Source organism: Palaemon carinicauda, chromosome 30 (genome assembly GCF_036898095.1).
Source record: "Palaemon carinicauda isolate YSFRI2023 chromosome 30, ASM3689809v2, whole genome shotgun sequence".
Taxonomy (NCBI): domain Eukaryota; kingdom Metazoa; phylum Arthropoda; class Malacostraca; order Decapoda; family Palaemonidae; genus Palaemon; species Palaemon carinicauda.
The window spans coordinates 51,746,899-51,772,294 of record NC_090754.1 but is presented as its reverse complement, the minus strand read 5'-3'; the positions used below and the strand labels follow the sequence as shown (position 1 = coordinate 51,772,294).

At 39.6% G+C, this 25,396-nt stretch overlaps 1 protein-coding gene across 4 annotated transcripts in view; it reads right to left on the bottom strand.

Moving 5' to 3' along the window:
• Nop60B (dyskerin pseudouridine synthase 1 Nop60B) overlaps positions 1–20,561 on the bottom strand; it is a 31,847-nt gene extending 11,286 nt beyond the window's left edge. Inside the window, exons 1-8 of one of the 4 annotated variants that reach the window (XM_068353777.1) lie at positions 20,512–20,561; positions 12,896–13,059; positions 12,243–12,459; positions 9,721–9,845; positions 8,504–8,630; positions 6,733–6,846; positions 6,369–6,520; positions 5,028–5,157 (exon numbers count right to left, since the gene is read on the bottom strand). In XM_068353777.1, coding sequence (XP_068209878.1) covers positions 5,028–5,157; positions 6,369–6,520; positions 6,733–6,846; positions 8,504–8,630; positions 9,721–9,845; positions 12,243–12,459; positions 12,896–13,059; positions 20,512–20,524 — 1,042 coding nt within the window. In that variant the 5' untranslated portion in view covers positions 20,525–20,561. Of the gene's footprint in view, positions 1–5,027; positions 5,158–6,368; positions 6,521–6,732; positions 6,847–8,503; positions 8,631–9,720; positions 9,846–12,242; positions 12,460–12,895; positions 13,060–20,204; positions 20,334–20,429 lie in introns of those variants that run through there. The other 3 variants (XM_068353778.1, XM_068353776.1, XM_068353779.1) reach the window with 3 other exon arrangements.
• Between the last annotated feature and the right edge of the window lie 4,835 nt (positions 20,562–25,396).

Sequence of the window (25,396 nt, the reverse complement as noted above, 5' to 3'; positions counted from 1 at the left end):
CGTTTCTTTTCCATCTAGAGGGACTGCCGATGGATTTGGAAGTCCATTGATGGAACGGATGCAGGCTAGGACCTGCCAGAAGGTGTGTTCCAACTCCTTCCTCTCATCTTCTGTAAGCTTAAGGCTAGCGACTGCTGGCAGAGCGTCGTCCTCGAGATCGCTCTGCCCTTCCACGTCCAAGCTCGCATCCATAGGAGCCCGGCGTGGGTCGAAGTCGTCAATTGTATAGACTGGGGATAGGGAGACTACCGGGGAGGTGCTTGCTTCCAGCTGCCTGGGAGGCAGTGAGGAAGGAAGCCTGGCCGAGGATTTGGGGATGGTGGATTTCAAGTCCATTGCCATAGGGGGAGAATCCCGTCCGGTCGCAGGTCGTGCCTCCTTAGACACTATCTCGATTGGTAAAGAACGGAAGGAGTCTCCATAGTAAGTAACCCTATCTTCCTTGGGGGGCAAAGGATGAATCCTTTTCCTTTCCCCCTTTGGCCTGGCCTGTGGCGTCTTGAACTGCAGGGGGCTACCCTGAGGTTCATGCCTAATCTCCTCCAGAGGTCTTTTGCGAGGGGATGATCGTCTCCCCTTGCCTGAGGGGCCCGCCTGTGCGAGAACTTCCGACCTCCTCCTAGGATCGGAGGGAGGAGAGGACCCTGGGAAGAGAGGAGGCTAAAAGGGAATCCCAGGTGTATCACCTAAGGACTGGGAGCAGGGAACGACTCCCTTCATGGCTTGGCGCATTACATTGAATAAATTGCTAAGCCACGGGGGGTTACGGGCTATTGAGGAACTAGGGGGAAGGTCCTTAGGAAAGGACTGCTCCCTGGGTTTAGGAACCTGGGCAGGTTTCCTAACCCTCTTGTCTGATGAAGGCTTCCCTATAGGCAAGATAGGCACAGGCCTACCCTTAAGGATAGGGTCTGGGCTCGGTCACACAGGCGACCGTTGTCTCTGTTGAGGCCCAAGGCGCTCGAGAGACTGATTTTGAGCGCCAAGATGGTCGTGCATTCTTGCGCCAAACTGTTGGTAGGCGGAAGGGAGCTCATGCGCGTGCCTTTTTCGCGCATGAGGTTGTTCGCGTGCATGGCGAGCAACAGGATGGTTGTGCATATGGCGCGCCATAGGATGAACACGCGCGCCATGATCGCCATTTTGCTTGCGCGCGCCAACTTGGTCGTGCGCACGAGAGCTCTCAGGTTGTTGAGAGAACTCACTGCTACGCTCACCCGAAGGTTCACGATAGCTAGCTTGTGTTGTGTGAGCGCAAAAAAAGAATGAGACTGGTCACAAGAACCCGAAAGTTCAGCGTGAACTGTGTGGCGCGAACCCGAAGGATCAACGCAACGAGAAACTCTGTCACGAAACACGGAAGTGTTAGCGCGACTAGAGTTACGAGAGCCCAAGGGTTCAGCGTAACTCAGGTTACGAGACCCCGAAGGGTCAGCTTAACGAGGAATCGAGGTTCCTCTGTCACGAGATCCCAAAGGATCAACGTAACTGACGGTACGAGAACCTGGAGGTTCAACGTTACTGTCGTTACGAGAGCCCGAGGGTTCAGCATACTGTAACAGAAACCCAAAGGTTTCAATTCGCAAGAGCCCGAAGGTTCAGCGCGACGGAGACCCAAAGGACTCCCGCTGTCATGAGAACCCGCAGGATCAACATCAGAGCCCGAAGGCTCACAATCATGCCAACCCAAAGGGTGATCGTCACGAGACCCCGAAGGGTCAACGTGAGGAGAACCAACAGGTTCAAAAAGAAGTCTCCTCACAGCCCGTGGAGGAGAACGCCATGGCTGGAGAGGGGTTACCCACCCCTCCACTCTACGAACCTCTGGAAGGAACGTACAACAGACTTCGCCCGAGGGGGAGACTGATTAAGATAAACAGATAAATCCTCCGCAGGGGAGGATAGTTCGCCCGAGGGAGAACTATGCTTATAACAAGGTTCTCTTTCCGCCCCTGGAGGAGAACCTAAAGCGTAAGGAGATTGCCGATGCACAGAGGCAACCTTCTCTCGCGAACGAGAGATATGTTCCCCCGAAGGGGAACCTTGCCTTGGAGAGAGCCCTGCCACTGCCCCTGGTGGGTTAGCTAACTCCTCGGTGTCGGAACCAGACTCACTAAGGGGAGCTGCCATCCTCTATCCCACAGGGTTGATCTGGAGTCACAAGCCCTGCACTACTGCTCGACCGTACCCCGGAAGGGCCTGGTCGAGGATTAGCTTCGGGCAGAGATTTGGGCGTAGAGGAAGCAGAATCCCGCGATTCCTTGGATTTCGAGGAAGACCCCAAAAGCGAAGATTCGCGTTTAGACTGCTTCTTCTTCTTACGCGCAAACCTCTCCCACAGGGAGCCAGGCCACTCCCTACACTCGGAACAGGTGTTGTCCCGCGAACACAAGGTTCCCCGGAAAGCCGGGCATAAAGGATGTGGGTCTGTCTCCAAAGACGACATGAAGGTGATCCCTGGACATGTCCGCAAAACTGGACAATAACCATACACACAAAAGAGAAAGTAATAAAGTCAAGGCAGTTTGTATAACAGGATAAAAGTAAAGTGGTTACTCAACCGACAGGTGTGAGTGAGTGGGGTAGCTAGTCTACCCCAACCCCCTCCCGCAAACTAGCGGATGGGGTAATTATTCCTCACAAAAATTGTCTTGGCTGGTTTTCAGCGTTGCCGAAAAGTAATACCCTAATAAATAGCGAAGGTTTGTATCTGTGTCAGAACAAATATTGTATGCATTTAAGATCAACAATAAGCCTGGGTTCTCCAACGTTAAACCCTGGCCTGGTACTCGCGATGAAGGCAGAGGCATGACAAGAAATATGGAGAGAAGGAAACTCTAGTTAAGTATGCCACATTCCATCACTTAAAAATTTATGTCATGCCTCATTCAATCACTTGAAAATTTGTGTTAATCCGATTACAGCATGAAATTCCTTGCACACTCCCCAAAAAATGAATGAATGCATAGAATAGGCCTTGGCAGTGGAGCAGAAGCTATAAAGCAAAGCTATGCATCTGGGAGAAAGCCCTACAACTGCACTTAATTAAAAGAGGATCAGATGTAAGATGAAAGGAAACTAAAACAGCTTTACACTAGAATGATATAAAGTAGGTTTAGTTACGCATTGAAGGAAAGTTGCAAAAGAAAAAAAAACCCTAGTGCCAAACTTTGTACTGGCACTGAACCCTCGAGGAGAAAAACAAATAAGTTGCAATCACGATGCCTGCCATAATCAGGCACATCCGACTACAACGCTAGGCTATCATAAATACTGCCATAACCCAATCTTTGATTCATACGAGAACAGGTAAACATTTGCACAGTACTGTATACTGAGTGCCTCTTGTAAATCCAACTCAAAAGGAATTGTTTGCAATTCAACTGAAAACATAAGAAGCTTAGGGAGAAGGAAATTTAATATTTTGGAAGAAAGAAGCCAAAGGGAACGAACAAATATTCAAAAGCAAGAGACAACACAGTTCAATGACAAAAAGGGCACACAAAAAAACCTTTAGTGGAAAGCCATTACAATGGTATGCTTAATGGTACCTTCCTACATGGTACATTATTGATGGAAATATCTTATTGTATTGCAAAAGGATTAATTTACAGTATTATCAAACAGGTTTGGGTGGATGGATGGAGTGAAGGAAGCTCTGGGTGATAGGAGGATAGATGTGAGCGAGGCAAGAGAGCGTGCTAGAAATAGGAATGAATGGCGAGCGATTGTGACGCAGTTCCGGTAGGCCCTGCTGCTGCCTCCGATGCCTTAGATGACCGCGAAGGTAGCAGCAGTAGGGGATTCAAAATTATGAAGCTTCATCTGTGGTGGATAATGTGGGAGGGTGGGCTGTGACACCCTAGCAGTACCAGCTGAACTCGGTTGAGTCCCTTGTTAGGCTGGGAGGAACGTAGAGAGTAGAGGTCCCCTTTTTGTTTTTGTTTCTTTGTTGATGTCGGCTACCCCCCAAAATTGGGGGAAGTGCCATGGTATATGTATGTATGTATGTATTATCAAACAGTTTACACAGCTGATATGATTTAATCAAGATAAACAGAGTTCATATGATCAAAAGGGTTCAATCAGCAGGGTGGTTATTACATTACAGGACAGGTCTTTTATTTCATAAATATTTACCATGTCAATTAACCCTTTTACCCCCAAAAGGACGTACTGGTACATTTTACAAAACTCATCCCTTTACCCCCATGGACGTACCGGTACGTTCTTGCAAAAAACTGCTATTTAAATTTTTTTTTGCATATTTTTGAGAAACTTCAGGCATTTTCGAAGAGAATGAGACCAACCTGACCTCTGTATGACAAAAAATTAAGGCTGTTAGAGCAATTTAAAAAATATATATTGCAAAATGTGCTTGAAAAAAATTAACCCCTGGGGGTTAAGGGTTGGAAATTTCCAAATAGCCTGGGGGTAAAAGGGTTAATCATATTATTAGTTATATCGCAACACCAGGTGGAAACGCAGTTTTACGAACAAGGGGTGCAATGAGAAAAACAGCCGAGAAAAGAAAAATAAATATAAAATACACAACAGAACATGAAGTAAACTAAGTAATTTTACTTAACAAGCTTAATAAATAGACCTGCACCATTTACATTTCACTGTAAACTGCACTAACTACATAGCAAGGGAGATTATTCCCTACTGTGATCACTACCGAGGTATTAAACCTTATGACCAAGAAACCATGACTTGACATCAACACCAGATCCACCGTAGCGACAAGTGGTGAATAGTAAAGCCTTTACCCAAATATAAAGGTTCGTCAAAATGGCCTAAAGTTTTTGCCACTAAATGATAAACAAGAGCAGAATATACCTCAAAATTTGGTAAACAAACTCACCCAAAAAATGGCTTAATGTTTTGGCCACTAAATGATAAACAAGAGCAGAATACACCTCGAAATTTGGTTAACGAACTCACCCAAAAAATGGCCTAAAGTTTTTGCCACTAAATTATAAACTAGAGAAGAATATACCTCAAAATTTGGTAAACGAACTCACCCAAACAAATGGCTTCGCCTTTGGTAGTGCAAACTACAACCTGGTCCTCCACATTGATGTCACTTTCATAACGTAAAACACCCGGCAACATAATTTTGGCCCCATAGCATACGGCATTGACAGCGGAGTCCTGAAACATATAATGAACCATAAGACTACATTATACCTAGAATGAAGAGTGACTATTATCATTAATATCAAATATTTCAACCAGAACACTCATATGCATGACATGAATTACTTGTCTTTTGATATTCTATTGCAAAATTAAAACAAAATAAAAAATGCAGTTCAAGAATCTAGCCTTCACGAAACATGAAGGTAATAAAAAAATTTGATTTAATTGGTTTAGTTCACAACCTATACACTTGAAGTTGAATTTTAAAGCTTGTACATTCATATTAAATATGTAATAAAGTACTACTACAGGTCCTCAACTTACATACATTTGGAGATACTGTACAAACACAAATGCAGCTTAAAACAAAAAAAGATAAGATAAAGAAATACTGAAATAAAATACCATATTTAACGCAAAGGGAAAGCACAAGGTTAACGCGCGAGACTGTGGGGACACAAAGGAAAGCATAAGGATACCACGTGGAGACCACGCGGGACACAAAAGGTCGCACTGAGATTAAGGAGAGCGTCGAGATGATATCGCGAAGCAACCAGAGAACTTACTGAGGGTCGAGACCCAAGCTAGCACGCTCCCTGACCCGGGGTTAGCCTCGGGGCACGTATCAATCCGCCTGAGGTTAGCCCTCACAGAAAACGGAAGTAGGGTAAACTACACAAAACTCTGGTCGGACGGGAGGAGATCCCCGGTACTCCTAAGAAAGTAGTTCGAGGTAAGTACTCTGTGTTGGAACAAACCATATTTAATATAGTAAGCAAACCTACAGCATATCACTGAATACAGTAAGAAAACCGACATTCGTGATAACCTGATATCTATTTTATATCAACCCCAACTATTTGTTGACTTTTCTACCTGGAAATCATAGGCATGGGAATATGATTGGGCCTACCCAGTTCTAAATTTAACAAAATTCGACCTATGAACAGCTTGTAAGTTTCTAAGTTGAGGACCTTTTGTAATAGTGACAAATTTTCTGCAAAATGAACGGGGGTCATGCTATTCGTCAACTAAAGATGAATCAAACTAGCAGAAAAACCTAAGAATTTATACGGAAAGTGCAAAGGGGGGGGGGACAAACTAGTCGCAAGAAATCAACGGCTTTGGGTCAGGTTATAGCTATGAAGTTCCCCACCCAACGGAAAGATACTAGGAATTATAGGATATGACACAAACTGTACACCAGAGTAAAGCTTCGTTACCTTCATTATTATTCTTTTATGACCCGTGAGCATTCCTTCCATGGGCATGACTATTCTTCGGAGGTAAGATTCATCATGATGATTGTCATACATCCACTGAGCATCCAACACATCGTGCATCGTCGCCATGTTATCTTTTTCACCATGGATACCTGATTCAAACAAAAAAGAAACTCATAAGACAAAAAAAATAAATATGTTTAACTTAAAGCAACTTTACCTAAGGTTTAAATCAAAATACTGTAACACAAACACTTTAAGATAGTTTGAATAATCATCTCCAAATCTCAAAAATATCTGAAAATTACTACAAAACTGTACATTCAAACTTTAAACACATCAACTATACGGGACCAGAACTAACCTGAACGTACTCTTCGAAGTTCCTGCATCTGACCGCCAGTACCCAAAAACAGTCCCAGGTGAACACACATTGTTCGTATATAGGTTCCCGCTTCACAGCTCACCCAAAAAATACCTGTTTTACAAAGGCAAATCTTTTATTTCACCACTAGACCAAGATGAGAACATTAAGCAATTATAAATCTAATATTAGAATGTGCAATACTTGGGTGAAATTCTAAAGAAAATACAACTAGGGTAAAAACCAATGAAAAAATTGAACTGCCTACACCACTAATAATAAAGACAAGTCATAACATTACGGGAGGAGGGACATATTTTGACAGTAATATCTAGTATAATGCAGGGGAAGGAACAGATGAAAACTTTCTTAAAGGATCTAAAAAGTAGATTAACCACAATAACCATTTTTAGTTTCCTTTGCGAGAACAAGAGACTTCTAGTACCACACTAACACTTGTATGAAATAGATTAACCCTTTTACCCCCAAAATGACGTACTGGTACGTTTCACAAAACCCATCCCTTTACCCCCATGGACGTACCGGTACGTCCTTGCAAAAAAATGTTTTAAAAATTCTTTTTTTCATATTTTTGATAATTTTTTGAAAATATTCAGGCATTTTCCAAGAGAATGAGACCAACCTGACCTCTCTATGACAAAAATTAAGGCTGTTAGAGCAACTTAAAAAAAGTATACTGCAAAATGTGCTGGGAAAAAAAATAACCCCTTGGGGGTTAAGGGTTGGAAATTTCCAAAGAGCCTGGGGGTAAAAGGGTTAATATTTATGAGGCAATAAGAATTTTCAAGAACTCAAGACTAAGACCTGGCTTACACTGTAGTACAATTATCCTTCACATACCTATGAACTGTGCACTAATTTTTGGGACAAGTTCTTTCTCATTTTATGACATAAGAATTGCTAATGGAACCTATCCGTTTTAGTATTTTCCCATTATCAAAAGTGAAAGTCCCTATAGAAGTTACTTGAGGATAACTACACATTCATGTCTATAATATAAATTATTATTTCAGATGATTTAATTTCATTATAGAACTATTGTTACTTGTACCACAAGTCTTGAAAATACACTATAAGTACTTTATCTTTACTTTTAACTTACTCCAGACAAGTTTTAAATTAAGCATCTACTAATACTAATTTCATTAAATGTGCTATCGTATAACCTTTGTGAACCATAAACGGAGTTATAAAATGCTTTGAGGTACAATAAAAAAAAGGCATTACATTAAATGACAAAAGGTGAAATGAAATCAACATAAAGGAAGTAAAATTTCCCAAACTAAGACATCCTGAAAATCTTCGTTATTCTTCCAATATAGAGAAATATAGAGAAATTAAAGAACGAATGGAATCTTTACAACCCTCTGATGTGTTAAGAGGTGCACTTCAAACAAGTCCTGTCAACAGGTCATAAAAGACGGATGTCAGCGGACAATTGGATAGTGAAGAAGTGCTTCCTACCTTAAATGGGTTTGCGAGGAAACAAATTATTGCAATCTTACTTCTTATAACTTGTGGAATGTCGTCTACAGATTTTTCAGTCAAATGAAAAAAAGATACCAGGGTCAGTAAATGCCCCATTCATTAAAATAATTGAATAACCAACATGAAAATAAATATATATATATATATATATATATATATATATATATATATATATATATATATATATATCTTTAAATACAAAATCAAAAACACTTACCAACCTTAAGTCTAATACATGTAATTTCAATCAAATACAACATACCCATATTTTGATCCTGGTCATACTCTAAAAGTTTCATGTCATGTATAGTTCGTACGCGAAGTTGACGTTTGACCGCAGATATTAGTGGTGGTCGCTGGAATTGTGCCCCCTTCATTTTCTCAATTGTCTACCAAAAGAGAAGACAATGTGTTTGCAATGACAATGGGGTAAGGGAGACTTGTCTAGTTTAATTTGGTTCCCATCTGTTCGATAAGGAACAGGAATAAAAAAAAATAACTTAAAGACATAATCTACATTTAACCATTCCTTAGTAACAGGCTTCCAAGTGTACTTCAAAATAACCTTTCTATTACAACACTCAAAACTAAAAATCAATTGAACCTCATAAAGATAATTCTTGTTACAGAAGATATGAAATAAACCCTACAGAATAGAAATATGCAATATATTAAAAACAACAAATAAAATGCATTACTACTAACAAATTACCCCTACATACGCTAGAATTACAGGGATACTCTTCTCCCAGCCTTTCTAGAACTTCTAACTAATCAAAAATCCAAAAATATGCTGAAAAATGAACAAATCTAATTTAAAACACAAGTGAAAATTTTAATATTGTACAATAAAAGCATGAATTAATAATAATTTCTTTGAAAAATATGTCCCAAGTTATTTTTTTAAAATCCCCCTCTCAAAAAGAAAGTACAAGGTAATTTGTTGATTTAATTTTTGATGTTAGGGGATGTAAATTTATCGATAATTACCATTAAAAAAACTTTTAAAATTAGTGTATTTATGTATACATCAAGCGAATTACTTCATTTCTTATGGGGAAAATGTATAAAAAAAATACGAGTATTTCAGATTGCGAGCTCATTCACAGAATTAATGGGTTGGTAAACGAAGGTGCTACTTTGCCTGTACACATACATAGGGATTATTTCATTGTGCAGCATATCAATTATTGATTTAATAAATGTCACGAGGTTTAACCAGAGTAATGTAAATTCATTTTTATTCTCAAAAAAAAAATTAGTGTCAAAACAACTTCTCTTTTGTGACAGTCAAAACTAAAGTTGTTGCAACCAAATAAAACTTGTGAATAAATTCATGTTTCTTTTACCTACAACTACAGTATTTATTCTTACCACAACCAAAATACAAATACCTGTTAATGATAAAACCACATACTAAATAAGAACATCAATTGAAGACCCATGTCACATCTAATATATTTTACTAAGAAAACTTACATATTTCAACTGATGCATATCTTCAAAACGCTCATGGAGACGGAAAATGCATACGTATTCCTTGCCCGCTCCTTGTTGGGATTTTACTAACCTCGTTGACCTCTCGAGACATACAATTAAACAACCTGTAGAGATAAGAACTTCTCAGATTTTTGCCAACTTATGCATATTCTCATCTGTTTAATGAACCACCATTACACTCAAATGTCTAGCCCCAAAGAAATTTGTTCTTAATGATACATTGAAAAAGGAACTGTTAAAATATTAAGTGAAAAAAAAATGACCAAAAAGTCATATTACAAATTACAGAAATGCATTTAGAGACAAAGTGACAATGCAAAGATCACAAAATAAATCAAAAGTACAACCAAAACAGAACATGCAGTAAAGTGTCATCTATCTTAAAATTTCTTTGGCAGTCTTATATTCAAGCAACGGTTCCTGTATCATTATTACTAACTACATTCCAACCCTAGTTGGAAAGCCAAGATGCGGTAAGCCCAAGGGCTCCAACTGGGAAACTAGCATAGTGAGGAACGGAAATAAGGAAAACAGATGGAAAAGTGTGCCTGAGTGTACCCCAAAAGCTAGAGAACTCTAACCCAAGATAGTGAAGACCATGGTACACAGGCTATGGCACTACCAACTGATCATTTTCCACATTGAAATCATGTAGTTACCAAATACTCCCTAAAACATTTTTGACAACCTTATATGGTATACAGTACTGTAATAACTTCCAACAGTTAGAATCTTAATGCAGTGAGATTTTAATAACTTTATGGATAACTGATTATAAATACACAAAATTACTTTTAATATATACATGTAGTGTACCCATTTTCTTGATTTTCTAAAGATGGTCTATAAATCTTGATTTCTCTCATTTTCCTATGGTTATGTAATGTACTTTGTTGATGTCTCACAGGATGTAGATACAGGAGAGGGTGTTCCCAGCCCCCTCGTCCCGTCCCTTTTAGTCGCCTCTTTCGACACGCAGGGATAACGTTGGCGCTATTCTAATTATTTTTATGCCCCCGCTGCTGCCTCCGATGACCGCGGAGGTAGCAGCAAAAGGGGACTCAGCATTATGAAGCTTCATCTGTGGTGGATAATGTGGGAGGGTGGGCTGTGGCACCCTAGCAGTACCAGCTGAACTCGGTTGAGTCCCTTTTTAGGCTGGGAGGAATGAAGAGAGTAGAGTTCCCCTTTTTTGTTTTTGTTTCATTGTTGATGTCGGCTACCCCCCAAAATTGCCTTGGTGTATTTATGTATGTAATGTACAACACTAATTAATGAGTTGAGGTAGAATTATCACCAACATCAAACTTTAAGGATTTAGATGAAATACCCACAATTCTAAAGAACTAAAAGGCAATAAAAATTTGAAAAAAAAAAAAAAAAAGTAAAAGCATCAACATACATAAGGACAAGAGGAAGGCCAAGGTTTGGATATGGAGTGAAGAAAGCTCTGGGTGATAGGAGGATAGATGTAAGAGGCAAAAGTGTGTGCTCGAAATAGGAATGAATAGTGAGCGATTGTGAAGCTGTTCCAGTAGGCCCTACTGCTTCCTCCGGTCGCCTTGGTAACCGCAGAGGTAGCAGCAGTAGGGGATTCAGCCTACGAAACTTCATTTATGGTGGATAACGGAGGAGGGTGGGCTGTGGCACTCTAACAGTAACAGCCAAACTCTGGTGAATCCCTTGTCACACTGGGAGGAGCAGAGAGAGAGTAAAGGTCACCTTTTGTTCCTTTGTTTGATGTTGGCTACTACCCAAAATCGAGGGAAGTGCCTTGGTAAATAGATAAAAAGACTTTATAGGGTGTGGAACTTAGTTGGGCTACTGTACTGGAAGGGTTAGGCTAGAAAGAAACCAGGCCTACCATAATGGAAGGGTAATTTAACTATCATTTTAAGCTAAAGCTACTAGAACTAACATCATTAGGCTACGATTCCTTTCATGAAGAGGACCTTTTATGATAAAATGTTACTTTACAAAGACTAGGAATGTATCAACATCAAATCGTATAGGTCTCCCTCTTTTCAAAGTATATGTAGTCACTGTCAACCACTAGATTGTACAACACAAAAAGTTACCATACCAAAGATTACTACTAATCGAAACTCGCCTAGTTTACCAAATTACCATCAACATTTGCTGTTTTAAAAGAGGGACATCAATTTTCTTAGCTCAATAAACATCACTAAAAAAAAAAAAAAAAAAAAAAAAAAAAAAAAAAAAAAAAAAAAAAAAAAAAAAAAAAAAAAAAAAAAAAAAAAGAGCAGGATCCAAGTCAAGCTTACAAATGTATGACAACAGTGGGAGGTCTTTTGGGGTACTGAAATTCATAACTGGCCATCTTTTATATGTTCCATACATCCTTGGGAACATACAACAACAATCACTATATTTTCAAGTAGGCTACTTTACACTCTGAAATCAAGTATACTGCTTGGATCATGCTTGCACTCGAGTCGAACCTCGAGTCGCAGGCACCAAAACCAAAGATCACCACTCACCAGTAACTTTGGGATCCAAAGTACCCGAGTGACCTGTTTTCTCTAGACGTAAAATGCGCTTGATCCAAGCTACAACTTCGTGAGAGGAAGGATTGGCTGGTTTGTCTAAGTTAATATACCCTGTCTTGAGGTACTCTTTCAAGGGGCGCTTCAAAGGAGAACAGCCATGAGGTAAAGGTGTGTAGTGACTTGTGCGAACATTGAGCCTATCAAAGTTCTGAAAAATAAATACAAATATTAGATACTAACATTTTCATTAACCCTTTTACCCCAAAAGGACGTACTGGTACGTTTCACAAAACTCATCCCTTTACCCCCTTGGACGTACCGGTACGTCCTTGCAAAAAACTGCTACTTATTTTTTTTTGCATATTTTTGATGATTTTTTTAAAAACTTCAGGCATTTTCCAAGAGAATGAGACCAACCTGACCTCTCTATGACAAAAATTAAGGCTGTTAGAGCAATTTTAAAAAAATATACTACAAAATGTTCTTGAAAAAAAATAACCCTTGGGGGTTAAGGGTTGGAAATTTCCAGAGAGCCTGGGGGTAAAAGGGTTAATCTGTTACTTTGTTAAGCTACTAGGACAGAGATATGGAAAAGATCTTATCATGATTATGTTGTGCAATACCACATTACAGTAATCCTGTACCTTCAACAATAAGGGCCACTCAGAAGCCTCTATTTTTCCGCCGGGTACATTGGAAGGTTCAATAAGAAATTTGCCTTTGAATGCTTCTTCAGGCTCTACATCCTTGCTCTTTTTCTTCTTCTTTTTTACTTCTTGGACATCCATCCCTAAAACGCCTGTGATCCCTGTAATATAAAAGAATAAAATCAGAACAGTTGCAATAAAACAAAAAGGAGATAAAAAAAAGAGAAATATTCACAAATTATTTTGAGATAAAAGAGAACAGAAAACAAATTATATTTTAAAAGTACAAGGAAAGCACTACAATAGTGGTGATGTGCCAAGCCTGCTGCTAAGAAACTTTAACAAGTCACTCATGTACCCAAAACACTATAGTCAATTTCTTTTAGCGAGGCAGATTTGCACCGACTCGCAGCGGTGTCCTTTTAGCTCGGAAAAGTTTCCTGATCGCTGATTGGTTGGACGAGATTATTCTAACCAATCAGCAATGAGAAAACTTTTTTGAGCTAAAAGAGCACCGCTGCGAGTCGGTGCAAATCTGCCTGGCTAAAAGAAATGGACTATAGGCTTTCTAATTTATCTGGGATTGGAAGCTGCTCCATTTGACCTAGGAGCCCTTTTCTGTAATATGTTATTCAGCACTGACAAGCTCATGTGATGCACAAACTGCACCGACAAATTAATGTCATACACACATTAACAGTACCCTTTCACTCAACAAGTTTGACATAGCTCTCTCAATTGCAACTGCCTAACTATCTCCCTTCAATATCATACATGCCAAGTTTGATCTACTTCCTTCAGCCAAGTTTGACGTTTGATGACAAAGTAAACAATATTATGGACAATTTCTATTCCTTAGACCACCTTTGTTCAAAGTTGGAAGTAAATCCCTTTGACTGCATGAGAAACTACTGTAGTTTGAATGAAATCACGTTAACTACGAAAAAACCTGCATTGACAAGGTAAACTGATCTACGCTGACCCATATCTATACTCGATGGCCTACTCACCACAGACTTGCAATAACAAAACAGCCAAAAGTTAATTCCTAAAAACAAATATCATTTTTTGTCTTCTATACCTTGGAAATAAATAAGAAAATCTCAAGAACTGCAAACTAAACATAATATATTTGAATTTTTTTCTAAAAAAAAAAAAAAAGGGGCTAACCCATCATTTTACCAAACCTTACAAGGTTCATCAGAATAGGTGTCCTATCTAAATTCACAAATCACTTTCGAGATTAGTGATTTAATCTTGCTGAGATAAAACCTCGTAATTAACATGGAGACTCGGGTCTTCCCGAGGGTCGAGACCCAAGCTAGCACGCGGCCTGACTCGAGATTAGCCTCAAGGCACGTTTCCTTCCGCCTGAGGTAGTCCTCACAGAAAACGGAAGTAGGGTAAACTACACAAAACTCTGGTCGGATGAGAGGAGATTCCAGGTACTCCTAAGAAAGTAGTTCGAGGTAAGTCTGCGTGTTGGAACAACTCGTAATTGACATGGAGACTCAGGTCCTCAGGTGTTAGATTTTGACCATGAGCAAACTACGCTGTTTATTACCACCCGGAAATCTATATGAGCAGGGTAAGGTTGACCCCAATAAACACCAGTGCATATTGGCATGCAGGATGCTAGGTCGACAGTCAAGTGCCAGGCTACTGTGTTTGTGACTGCTTTGCAGATTTCAAACCTGGAACAGGCTACACCATCTTCTGGAAAGGCAAGGCCCTAGAGGAGCCTCGCATCCACGGTGTCGGCTTCGCCATCCGTTCCCAGCTAGTGCAGCAGCACAACCTCGCTCCCAAGGCCATCAGTGAGCGCCTAATGACTGTCCGCATCCCCATCACGCGGGACAGACATCTCACCCTGATCTCTGTCTACGCACCGACTATGACCTCAACCGATGATGACAAAGCTGCCTTCTACACCCAGCTCGACCGCGCCATCCAGACAGTGCCCGCCAATGACAAGCTCGTTGTGCTTGGCGACTTTAATGCCCGAGTAGGCAAAGACCATCGCCTGTGGGAGGGAATCATCGGCCGCCATGGCATTGGAAATTGCAACGCCAATGGCCAACTCCTACTGGGTCCGTGTGCAGAACACCAACTTGTGGTAACCAACACCATCTTCCAGTTACCAAAACGACAAAAGACCACATGGAGACACCCACGGTCTAAACACTGGCACACCCTCGACTACGTCCTGACCAGAGCCAGAGGAGACGTCCGCATCACCCGATCCATGCCCGGAGCGGACGACTGCTGGACGGACCACAGACTCCTCATCTCCCGACTCTCCGTGACGACCCTACGACCACCCAGAAGGGCACCTGACAGCGTACCACACCAACGCTTTGATTGTAGTAAGCTCCGCAACCCACAGGTGGCACAGAACTACAAGGAGGCCTGCGTACAACACCTCGCAGACCCCGTGGGTCAGGCCACTGTTGAGCACCACTGGACCACCCTCAGAAACAGCCTGCAGCGCATGAAGCCCGGCAAAGCCCCAGGGCCAGACAACATCCCGTTGGAGCTCCTCACTCACGGTGGCCCCGGTTTGAGGAACCGTTTGATGCTCCTTATACTGAAAATATGGGAGACCAAGACCCTCCCCAGTGACTTCAGCGATGCAAACATCGTTACCATCTTCAAGAAGGGAGACAGGGAGAACTGTAACAACTACCGGGGAATATCACTACTAAGCATCGCGAGTAAGATTTTCGCTCGGATTCTCCTTGACCGCCTCCTTATTCTCGCAGAAGACGTCCTGCCAGAGTCCCAGTGCGGCTTTCGACCTTCCCGCGGGACCATGGACATGATCTTCTGTGCGCGACAACTAGAAGAGAAGAGCCTCGAACAAGAACAGCCCATAATGTTCATCTTCTGGGATTTGAAAAAGGGCTTCGACAAAGTACCTCGACCTGCCATGTGGGCTGTCCTCAAAAGATATGGCTGCCCAACCGATTTTGTCAAGCTGGTGCGTGCCCTCCATGACGGAATGGTTGGGAGAGTTTGCCACCAGAACTCTCTTTCAGACCCATTCCCCATCAACGGCGGCCTGAAGCAGGGCTGTGTTCTGGCCCCAACGTGTTTCTCGCTATACACCGCAGCAATGCTCAACGAGATTCCCCCAGACACACCCTCAGTCGACCTACGTTTCGGCGCTTTCAACCTCGCCAGACTCCACGCCAGAACCAAGACCACCTTGTGTGCAGTGCGAGAACTGCAGTATGCTGACGACAATGCCACCCCAGGTCAGACAGCAAAGGAACTGCAGTCGTTAGCTGATGCATACAACTCTGCCTACGAACGTTTTGGGATGCAAGTCAACACAGATAAAACCAAGACCCTCGTCCAACATCCACCAGGACTGATGCTCCCAAACTTCAATATCACAATGAATGACCATCCGTTAGAACAGGTGGGCCAATTCTCCTACCTAGGTAGCATCCTAACATCAGCTCCCACAAGCAAAAAGGACGTGGAGAACAGGATCAGGGCAGCCCACTCCGCATTTGGCCGACTCAACTGCCGCGTATTTAACAACCACGCACTGACAATGACCACCAAAATAATGGTGTTCAGGGCAGTAGTCCTCTCCACGCTCCTGTATGCATGTGAAACATGGACGCTATATAGAAACGATATTAAAAACCTAGAACGCTTCCAACTAATGAAACTGAGGCAGATCTTGAAAATCCCCTGGGAGAGCCACACCACCAACATTGAAGTCTTAGGACGTGCCTCGCTGACCAGCGTGGAGGCCACCATCATCCACCACCGCCTCCGCTGGATAGGACACGTGCATAGGATGGATCCATCTAGGCTCCCAAAGAAAATATTCTACGGAGAACTGACCCAGGGCACCAGACCACGAGGAGCCCCGAAAATGCGCTATAAAGATCAACTAAAGCGCACCCTGGCTCTAACTAACATCGATCCTTCCTCATGGGAAGAAACAGCCAGGGACAGGAAAACCTGGAGAAGTACAGTACACCATGGCACCGTGGACTTCGAGGAGAGGAGGAGACAAAATGAGGAGGCTAGGAGGAGAAGAAGGAGAGAGCGATTAGAACAGCCCCGCCCACCACCTACCCTCCCTTGTGAACACTGTCCGCGACTCTTCCACCACAGACTAGGACTTAACAGCCACATCAGGCATAAGCACCCACCCCATAGATAGGAGGCTGATGGCTAACGACAGAACCCAATACTCGGACGACGATGTATAAATCATAAAAAGAAGCCTGCTTGGCAGGCAGCAAATGAAGAAGTCACCAGACATATTCTACAGCCACCTTCATACATTCTTACAAGGAATAATGAAGGTAACTTCTTTCTTTCGACAAACAACTAAGTACAACCAGCAATGAAACAATTCCTGCTTGCAAAAACCGCTCAGGTTGTTACCAAACATATGAACAGCCACGCAGATGTTGGTAATGCCAAATTGGAAGGTCAATTCTACTTGGCAGAGCCAGAAACTTCCTCCAGACTAGTGGGTGAGCAAAATGTGTGACCTTCAAGCGAGAGCTTGGAAAAAACCATTAGATACCTTCTTACAACTGGTCAGCCTTTAACAAAATTTCAAGGCAGTGTCTCATACTTGCACCTGGCTCTCCTAGTCCTAAAGAAGGAGTCTACCAGGTCTTAAACTGACTAATTAGAGTAAAGATTAGATTTACAAACTTGAAAAGCATGGCACTAGGGCCTGTGAGACTGGTTAGTGACTGAGTTCACCCAAGTTAATTATTATTATTACTGGCTAAGCTACAACCTTAGTTGGAAAAGAAAGATGCTATAAGACCAAGGGCCCAGAACAGGGAAAACTAGCCCAGTGAGGAAAGGAAATAAGGAAATAAATAAACAAAATGAGAAATAATGTCGTTTAAGCCACGAACACTCTAGAACCCAATTTTGAGAATCTTCCTTCCATACATTGTTTTAAACCTGCCAATTACAGTAATGGGAGCCTTGGTACACAGTATTAGGGGCCAGTTCCTCCCGTTTTGGATTAAAAATTGACATCAACTAATCTAAATTTTTCCCCATAACATAACCTACAAGCTGTGTCCTTACCTACTTATCTAACGGGGGAGGGGGGGAGTGTGAACGTATCCCTGCACCGGCCCCCTCCACTGCAGTATTCTAAGTTAACCGTAATCATACATACAGGCAGCCGCTGTCATACATACACCCCCAAAAACCAGTTCAAGATACACCATTATCACATTTCCTGTGCTTCCACCTCTCACACCCCACAGCAGACCTTCCTGTGTCCATAATCTCAAAAGTCTCAAAACAGTAGTTAGATTTTGAGGTGGCTACGTGAAAAGCTGTGAGGAGTGTGTTTGGAGAGGAGCTAACCATCAAGGGGTGCCGTTTTCACAGGTGCCAAATTCTGGACTCCGCATGCCGTACATGACGTCAGGCATCGTTAACACTTTTGTAAGTCACCTTACATTCCAGTAGAGTAGATTCTATTAGAATTTGAAAACCTTAGACTCTACTATTCAGGAAGTTCCTGCATTACAGGACATGGGGTGTATGTATGATAGCAGCCACCTATATAAACTTAGATTATGGCAGTGTAAGGGGAGTCGCAGGGGGGCGCTAGCCCCCTCCCCTTAGGTAAGTAGATAAGGACACGGCTAGCAGGTTAGGTTAAGAGGCACAATTTAGGATAGTTCATGTTCATTTTTAAAGAACGCGTGAGGAACTGGCCGCTGATATACAAAGGCTCCCAGGACCTGATGACCTACATCCGAGAAACACAGAATCAAAATAGCATGCGGCCACCAGAATCATGGGGTGTATTCAACCAGTGTACACACAAACAATGAACTGCCACAGCCAACTTAACAGTGGTCACACCAACCAGATCATGCATACACTATTCGACAATATGTAAGCTGAAGCTATACTACCACTATCTGAACCAAGAACAAATAAATTTGGTGAAAGGGCTTTTAGCTACTGTGCGCCTAGACATTATAATAAACTGCCAACTGAAATGAAGGACCTAAAGGGAGCAATTGAATTTAAGAAGAAACTAAAGACATTACTTTTCACAAGATATGATTTGGAAGATGCTACAATCAAAGAATTGTATAAGTTATAATGAAAATGTTTCGTTAGATGATTAATATGGACCCGCCCGAGAAGTACTGTAGTTCACTCGACTTCAGTGGAGGGTTGGATTTAAACCCAAAACAAGTAAAGTAAAACTAGTACAGGTTCATTTTGATCGAGAACGCAAACTTATGAGACATGAGAAAAACATTCGAGAACACGCAGGGGAATCTGACATATGAGATCGGTACAGCAAGAACAAGATGAAAACATCCCAGCTATTGTTTACATGCAGCCACCTGTCAGCTCCTCGTGTTGAGTAATACGACAGTAATAAGTATGTTACATTTCTTTAGCCTTTGTAGGTCATTGGAACAAAATGTAAATCTAAATTTCGCAATTTTTAAAATGTAAACAGACATTATTATTATTATTACTATCCAAGCTACAACCCTAGTTGGAAAAGCAAGATGCTATTAGCCCAGGGGCTTCAACAGGGAAAAATAGCCCAGAGAGGAAAGGAAATAAGGAAATAAATAAATGAAGAGAACAAATTAACAATAAATCATTCAAAAAATTAATAACGTCAAAACAGACATGTCACACAAACTATTAACAACATCAAAAACAAACATGTCATAAACAAACTATAAAAAGACTCCTGTCCGCCTGGTCAACAAAAAAGCATTTGCTCCAACTTTGAACTTTTGAAGTTCTACAACTACCCGATTAGGAAGATCATTCCACAACTCGGTAACAGCTGGAATAAAACTTCTAGAGTACTGCATAGTATTGAGCCTCATGATGGAGAAGGCCTGGCTATTAGAATTAACTGCCTGCCAAGTATTACGAGCAGGATAGAATTGTCCAGGGAGATCTAAATGTAAAGGATGGTCAGAGTTATGAAAAATCTTATGCAACATGCAACATCTAACCTAACCTAACCTCTACACCCTAAACTAACCATAACATGTTTTGACCTAACCTGGAAGGGTGCACATGTAAACTTTTTACAGAAATTATTCAACTCATGGGAATTAATGTCTTGGTCTAGCCCAAAAATAAATTACATGTATGAACATTAGCCCTAGGTAATAATTTCCCTCAATCAATAAAACTAAAGAATTAAGAAACACGTCGAGGTAGATCCGATTTCGTCATGTGCCCCTACGCTAATCAAACCCGTACGAGTTCGCTAGTCGTGTCACCTTTAAAATAACAAGGACTTAACTATCCCAGTTGCCTTCCAGAAGAATTGAATGACAATGCAGAAACAAATGAAACGATTAAACTGTCAAATATGCAATGATTCACCAAAATGCAACCGTGCACCGGGAGGTCCCATTGCTTGACCACAACATTCAAATGGAAAGATTCAATTCTTAGTTTCGTAAGCCTCACATACGTATTCGAGGGAGTTTTGTAATCAAACGAGTGAATAGACATTATACTTAACCACTTTCATCCATTACACAATGTAAATATCACTAGAACACTTAATGTCGACCGATATTCGGAACTAAATCAGGAGCAAGTACCGTTTTCTGCCATGTTTGTTGTTGGAGCACGTGCGTAGAGGCGGCAGACATTCTCGTTTCATGATATACTAAATTCTTTATTTCTCAATTTTATTAAGGTTAAAGTATACTTTTGAATACACATTATTTATATTATACTATTTTTAAGTATATTTCTAATCTATTATTGCGATTATTCTTATTTGTTATTTAATTTTCCCAGACTAAGGAGTACGAGCCTAAATATTTTAAAGTTAACCCACGCGGTATTAACTCGCTATCGGAAAATATTTAATTGTAATGATGAAAATCATTTAATTAGTATTTCTGTGGTACAAAATTCTTCGAAATCATTCTTCATATTACATAGAACATCTTTTCCTTAATGAAGGCCATGCAACAGTAGCTAATTGTTGAAGAAACGCATGCACAGCATGACACGTATGATATTGAAAACAGCAAATTTATGATTTATGATTGATTGATTTAAAGTTTTCAGGCATCCTGACATCTGAGGTCATTGACGCCGGCAAATTTATGATCTTTCCATATAATAAAAACCTCAACATTAATAACTTCTTAATAATTATGAGAAGTATTAGCTGGTTGAATCAGTAGAACTTCAAAAGTTCAAAGTTGGAGCAAATGCTTTTTTGTTGACCAGGCAGACAGTCTTTTTATAGTTTATTTATGACATATTTGTTTTTGATGTTGTTGATAGTTTATTATATGACATGTCTGTTTTGACGTTGTTTCTTATTTTAGAATGATTCATTGTTAATTTGTTCTCTTCATTTATTTATTTCCTTATTTCCTTTCCTCACTGAGCTATTTTTCCCTGTTGGAGCCCCTGGGATTATAGCATCTTGATTTTCCAAATAGGGTTGTAGCTTGGATAGTAATAATAATAATAATAATAATTATTATTATTTTCATTGTTTCAAAATTTTCAGCGTCATGGGAAACATTTTTGTGCAAATCATTTATTCATGAATAAAAAATAAATGGATTTGTTCATATCCAATTACTCCCACGTAGACCGTTACTTAATTTATAAACATGGAGAACAAATATTGTTAGTGAATGTGATTAAACTTCTTCGTTTTAGAAAACCTTTAGTTTATTATTATTATTATTATTATTATTATTATTATTATTATTATTATTATTATTATTATTATTATTACTATCCAAGCTACAACCCTAATTGGAAAAGCAAGATGCTATAAGCCCAGGGGCTCCAATAGGGAAAATAGCCCAGTGAGGAAAGGAAATAAGGAAATAAATAACTGAAGAAAACAAATTAACAATAAATCATTCTAAAAAAAGTAATGTCAAAAGAGATATATCATATATAAACTATTAACAACGTCAACAACAAAAATTTCATATATAAACTATAAAAAGACTCATGTCCGCCTGGTCAACAAAAAAGCATTTGCTCCAACTTTGAACTTTTGAAGTTCTACTGATTCAACAACCCGATTAGGAAGATCATTCCACAACTTGGTAACAGCTGGAATAAAACTTCTAGAGTACTGCGTAGTATTGAGCCTCATGATGGAGAAGGCCTGGCTATTAGAATTAACTGCCTGCCTAGTATTACGAACAGGATAGAATTGTCCAGGGAGATCTGAATGTAAAGGATGGTCAGAGTTATGAAAAATCTTATGCAACATATCGTGTGGGAGAATAGCACGTCAAAGACACATGATATAACATAATATATCATCTTTATTTATTTTGGTCCGTCCTCATTTTTACCTAATCAGTTTTTCCTCTTCATTTTTCACTTAGGCAGAGGTCTGAATGCCGCATTTAACCAGAAAATAGAAAGGGGAGGATAATATTTATAAGCCTACATGTAAAAATGTCTATAATTCAGCGGCTGGCATTAATCGTTATTATTATTATTATTATTATTATTATTATTATTATTATTATTATTATTATTATTATTATTATTATTATTATTATCATTACTTGCTAAGCTACAACCCTAGTTGGAAAAGCAGAATGCTATAAGCCCAGGGGCCCCAACAGGGAAAATGGCCCAGTGAGGAAGGGAAATAAGGAAAAATAAAACAATTTAAGAAGAGCAACATTAAAATGATTATTTCCTTTATAAACTATAGAAAGTTTAACAAAACAAGAAGAGAAATGGGATACAATAGTGTGGCCGAGTGTACCCTTAAGCAAGAGAACTCTAACCCAAGACAGTGGAACACCATGGTACAGAGGCTATAAAACTACCCAAGACTAGAGAACAATGGTTTGATTTTGGAGTGTCCTTCTCCTAAAAGAGCTGCTTACCATAGCTAAAGAGTCTCTTCTACCCTTACCAAGAGGAAAGTAGTCACTGAACAATTACAGTACAGTAGTTAATCTCTTGGGTGAAGAAGAATTGTATGGTAATCTCAGTGTTGTCAGGTGTATGAGGACAGTGGGGAATCTTTGAAGAATAGGCCAGGCTATTCGGTGCATGTGTAGGAAAAATGAAAGTGAACCGTAACCAGAGAGAAGGATCGAATGAAGTACTGTCTGGTCAGTCAAAGGACACCATAACTCTCTAGTGGTAGTATATCAACGGGTGGCTGGTACCCTGGGCAACATACTAAAATAAATAAATAAATAAATAAAAGACTTAGTATCGAATAAGTTTGTTAATCTGCTTTGTTCTTTCTAATGAACCTTAAATAAAACTGAATATTATTTGAATTGTCAATATTTTTTTTCTGCTGATTGGTTAAGTGTAATGTAAAATATTAAAATCTTATCCTTATGTTTTAATAACCTTCATCATCATCATCATCATCATCATCTCCTACGCCTAATGACGCAAAGGGCCTCGGTTAGATTTCTTCACTCGTCTCTATCTTGAGCTTTTAAATCAATACTTCTCCATTCATCATCTACTTCACGCTTTATAGTCCTCAGCCACGTAGGCCTGGGTCTTCAAAAAAAATAATATTGTTTTAATAATAACCATTCATTGCAACTTTAATTCGAATAAATCATAAAATATGATATAAAAAGCTAACCTTAAAGGTAGATTATACCCAAATATAATATCTATGCAACTTACTATAAATGCAAAGAATACATCAACTACCTCATTATTCCATGATTCAGTGACTAGATTTTTTTTTTTCCCTCCCCAGTGTTCTTTCATTATTCAAGCAATTTCTGTTCCAACATATTATCATTGTCATCTCCATTTTTTTTTCTCTCTCCCTCTCTTTTTGTTTGCTAATATGTATGGTATCATCATTGCTAAGCGTTAATTCTAATGTGACTTTGTTACCCAAACCTTAGATCTCTGTGGTCAACCTGCTAATTGATGTTTATAATACATCACTGATTTTATTGCATTTCTCTGTACCCTTATTGTAACTCTGTATATGGCTTCTGCTGAAATAAAGATTATTATTATTATTATTATTATTATTATTATTATTATTATTATTATTATTATTATTATTATTATTATTTATTAGACTTATTTGAATATTTTCCTAAATATTCATAATCTAACACTGTTCCAATTTCTCCATTTTTACCTACGGAGGTCGAGCTACATATATGATAAACACTATCATATCCTGGTTCCTGGTTCCTTATTGCTCACTCAGCAAAGTAAATTTGCGGGCACTCTATCTCTTTATAGATAGGTGCAAAGCTTCTAAGCTTATTCTTATTATTATTATTAAGTTTATACCATCTGTGCCTTAAATAAATTAATATCATAATGAGGTTTTCAATCTTTACTTATATTCCCTTCTACTTTGAAATTGGATAGGATAACACCTTGCTATCATCAGTTTTGGCAACCTATTGTGGTCAGTTTGGGCTTCTTAAACTCTTCTTTTATACGCACTGCCCTACCTATAAATGCAACCAGATCCCTGCTAAGATTTTTCAGCGTACCTAAACTTATGTCTACAGTCATTAGCTGTTCTAACTTTGGGCATAAAAATAAATGTTCGGTAGTATCTTCTTCATCTTTGTACAGGTCACACAAATTATCTTCATATTCTCCCCTGAAATTTGCTTTTAAATTGAGCATATTTAATCTTGCTTTCATCACAAGGGATGCCTTATCCAGATACATTTCTTTGATATAAGGCAGAGGGCCATTTCCTTTAATAAATCTTAATTTTGTTATTATTTTCTTTTTTTTTTTCTTCTATAGTTTCTTCTATTTTTTCTATAATTCTTTTCTTGATTTCTTTTTTCAGTGTCCTTTTCCCCCAACTTCTTATTTCTTCCACTTCCATCCCATATTTACTGCAGATTTCTTCTACGCTCTTGCTCCAGCACTTCCCATACGGGTTCTTCAACTGATCCTCAATTATCTCTCTTACTAATCTTTTTTCCTCGGAGTTTATGATGTTATGGAAGAGCATTAACTTCTTATATTCTATTCTGCAGGACACCGGCCATATTCCTGTTTCTGGTTCTGGTTCTGGGGTGAGGCATAGCCTTTACAACGGCGCCTACAAAGATTACTGAACCAGAGAGGAAATTTTTGGAATGTCATTGTTGACTACGGAATCTATCCCGGCTTATGGCCCAAATTTAAATAACCCCCCCCCCCTTGAAGTACTAGGTCACCCCAATCACCCCTTTAGGGTCCAAGTCACCCCCATCTACCCTTGAAACTTAGAATTAAAACACCAAATCACCCTTTCATGCTCTAAATCCCTTCCTGAAGTTCTAATGTTTGTGTGTCTGTTTTATATATATATATATATATATATATATATATATATATATATATATATATATATATATATATATATATATATATACATATATATATATATATAATAATAATAATAATAATAATAATAATAATAATAATAATAATAATAATAATAATAATAATAATAATAATAATAATAAT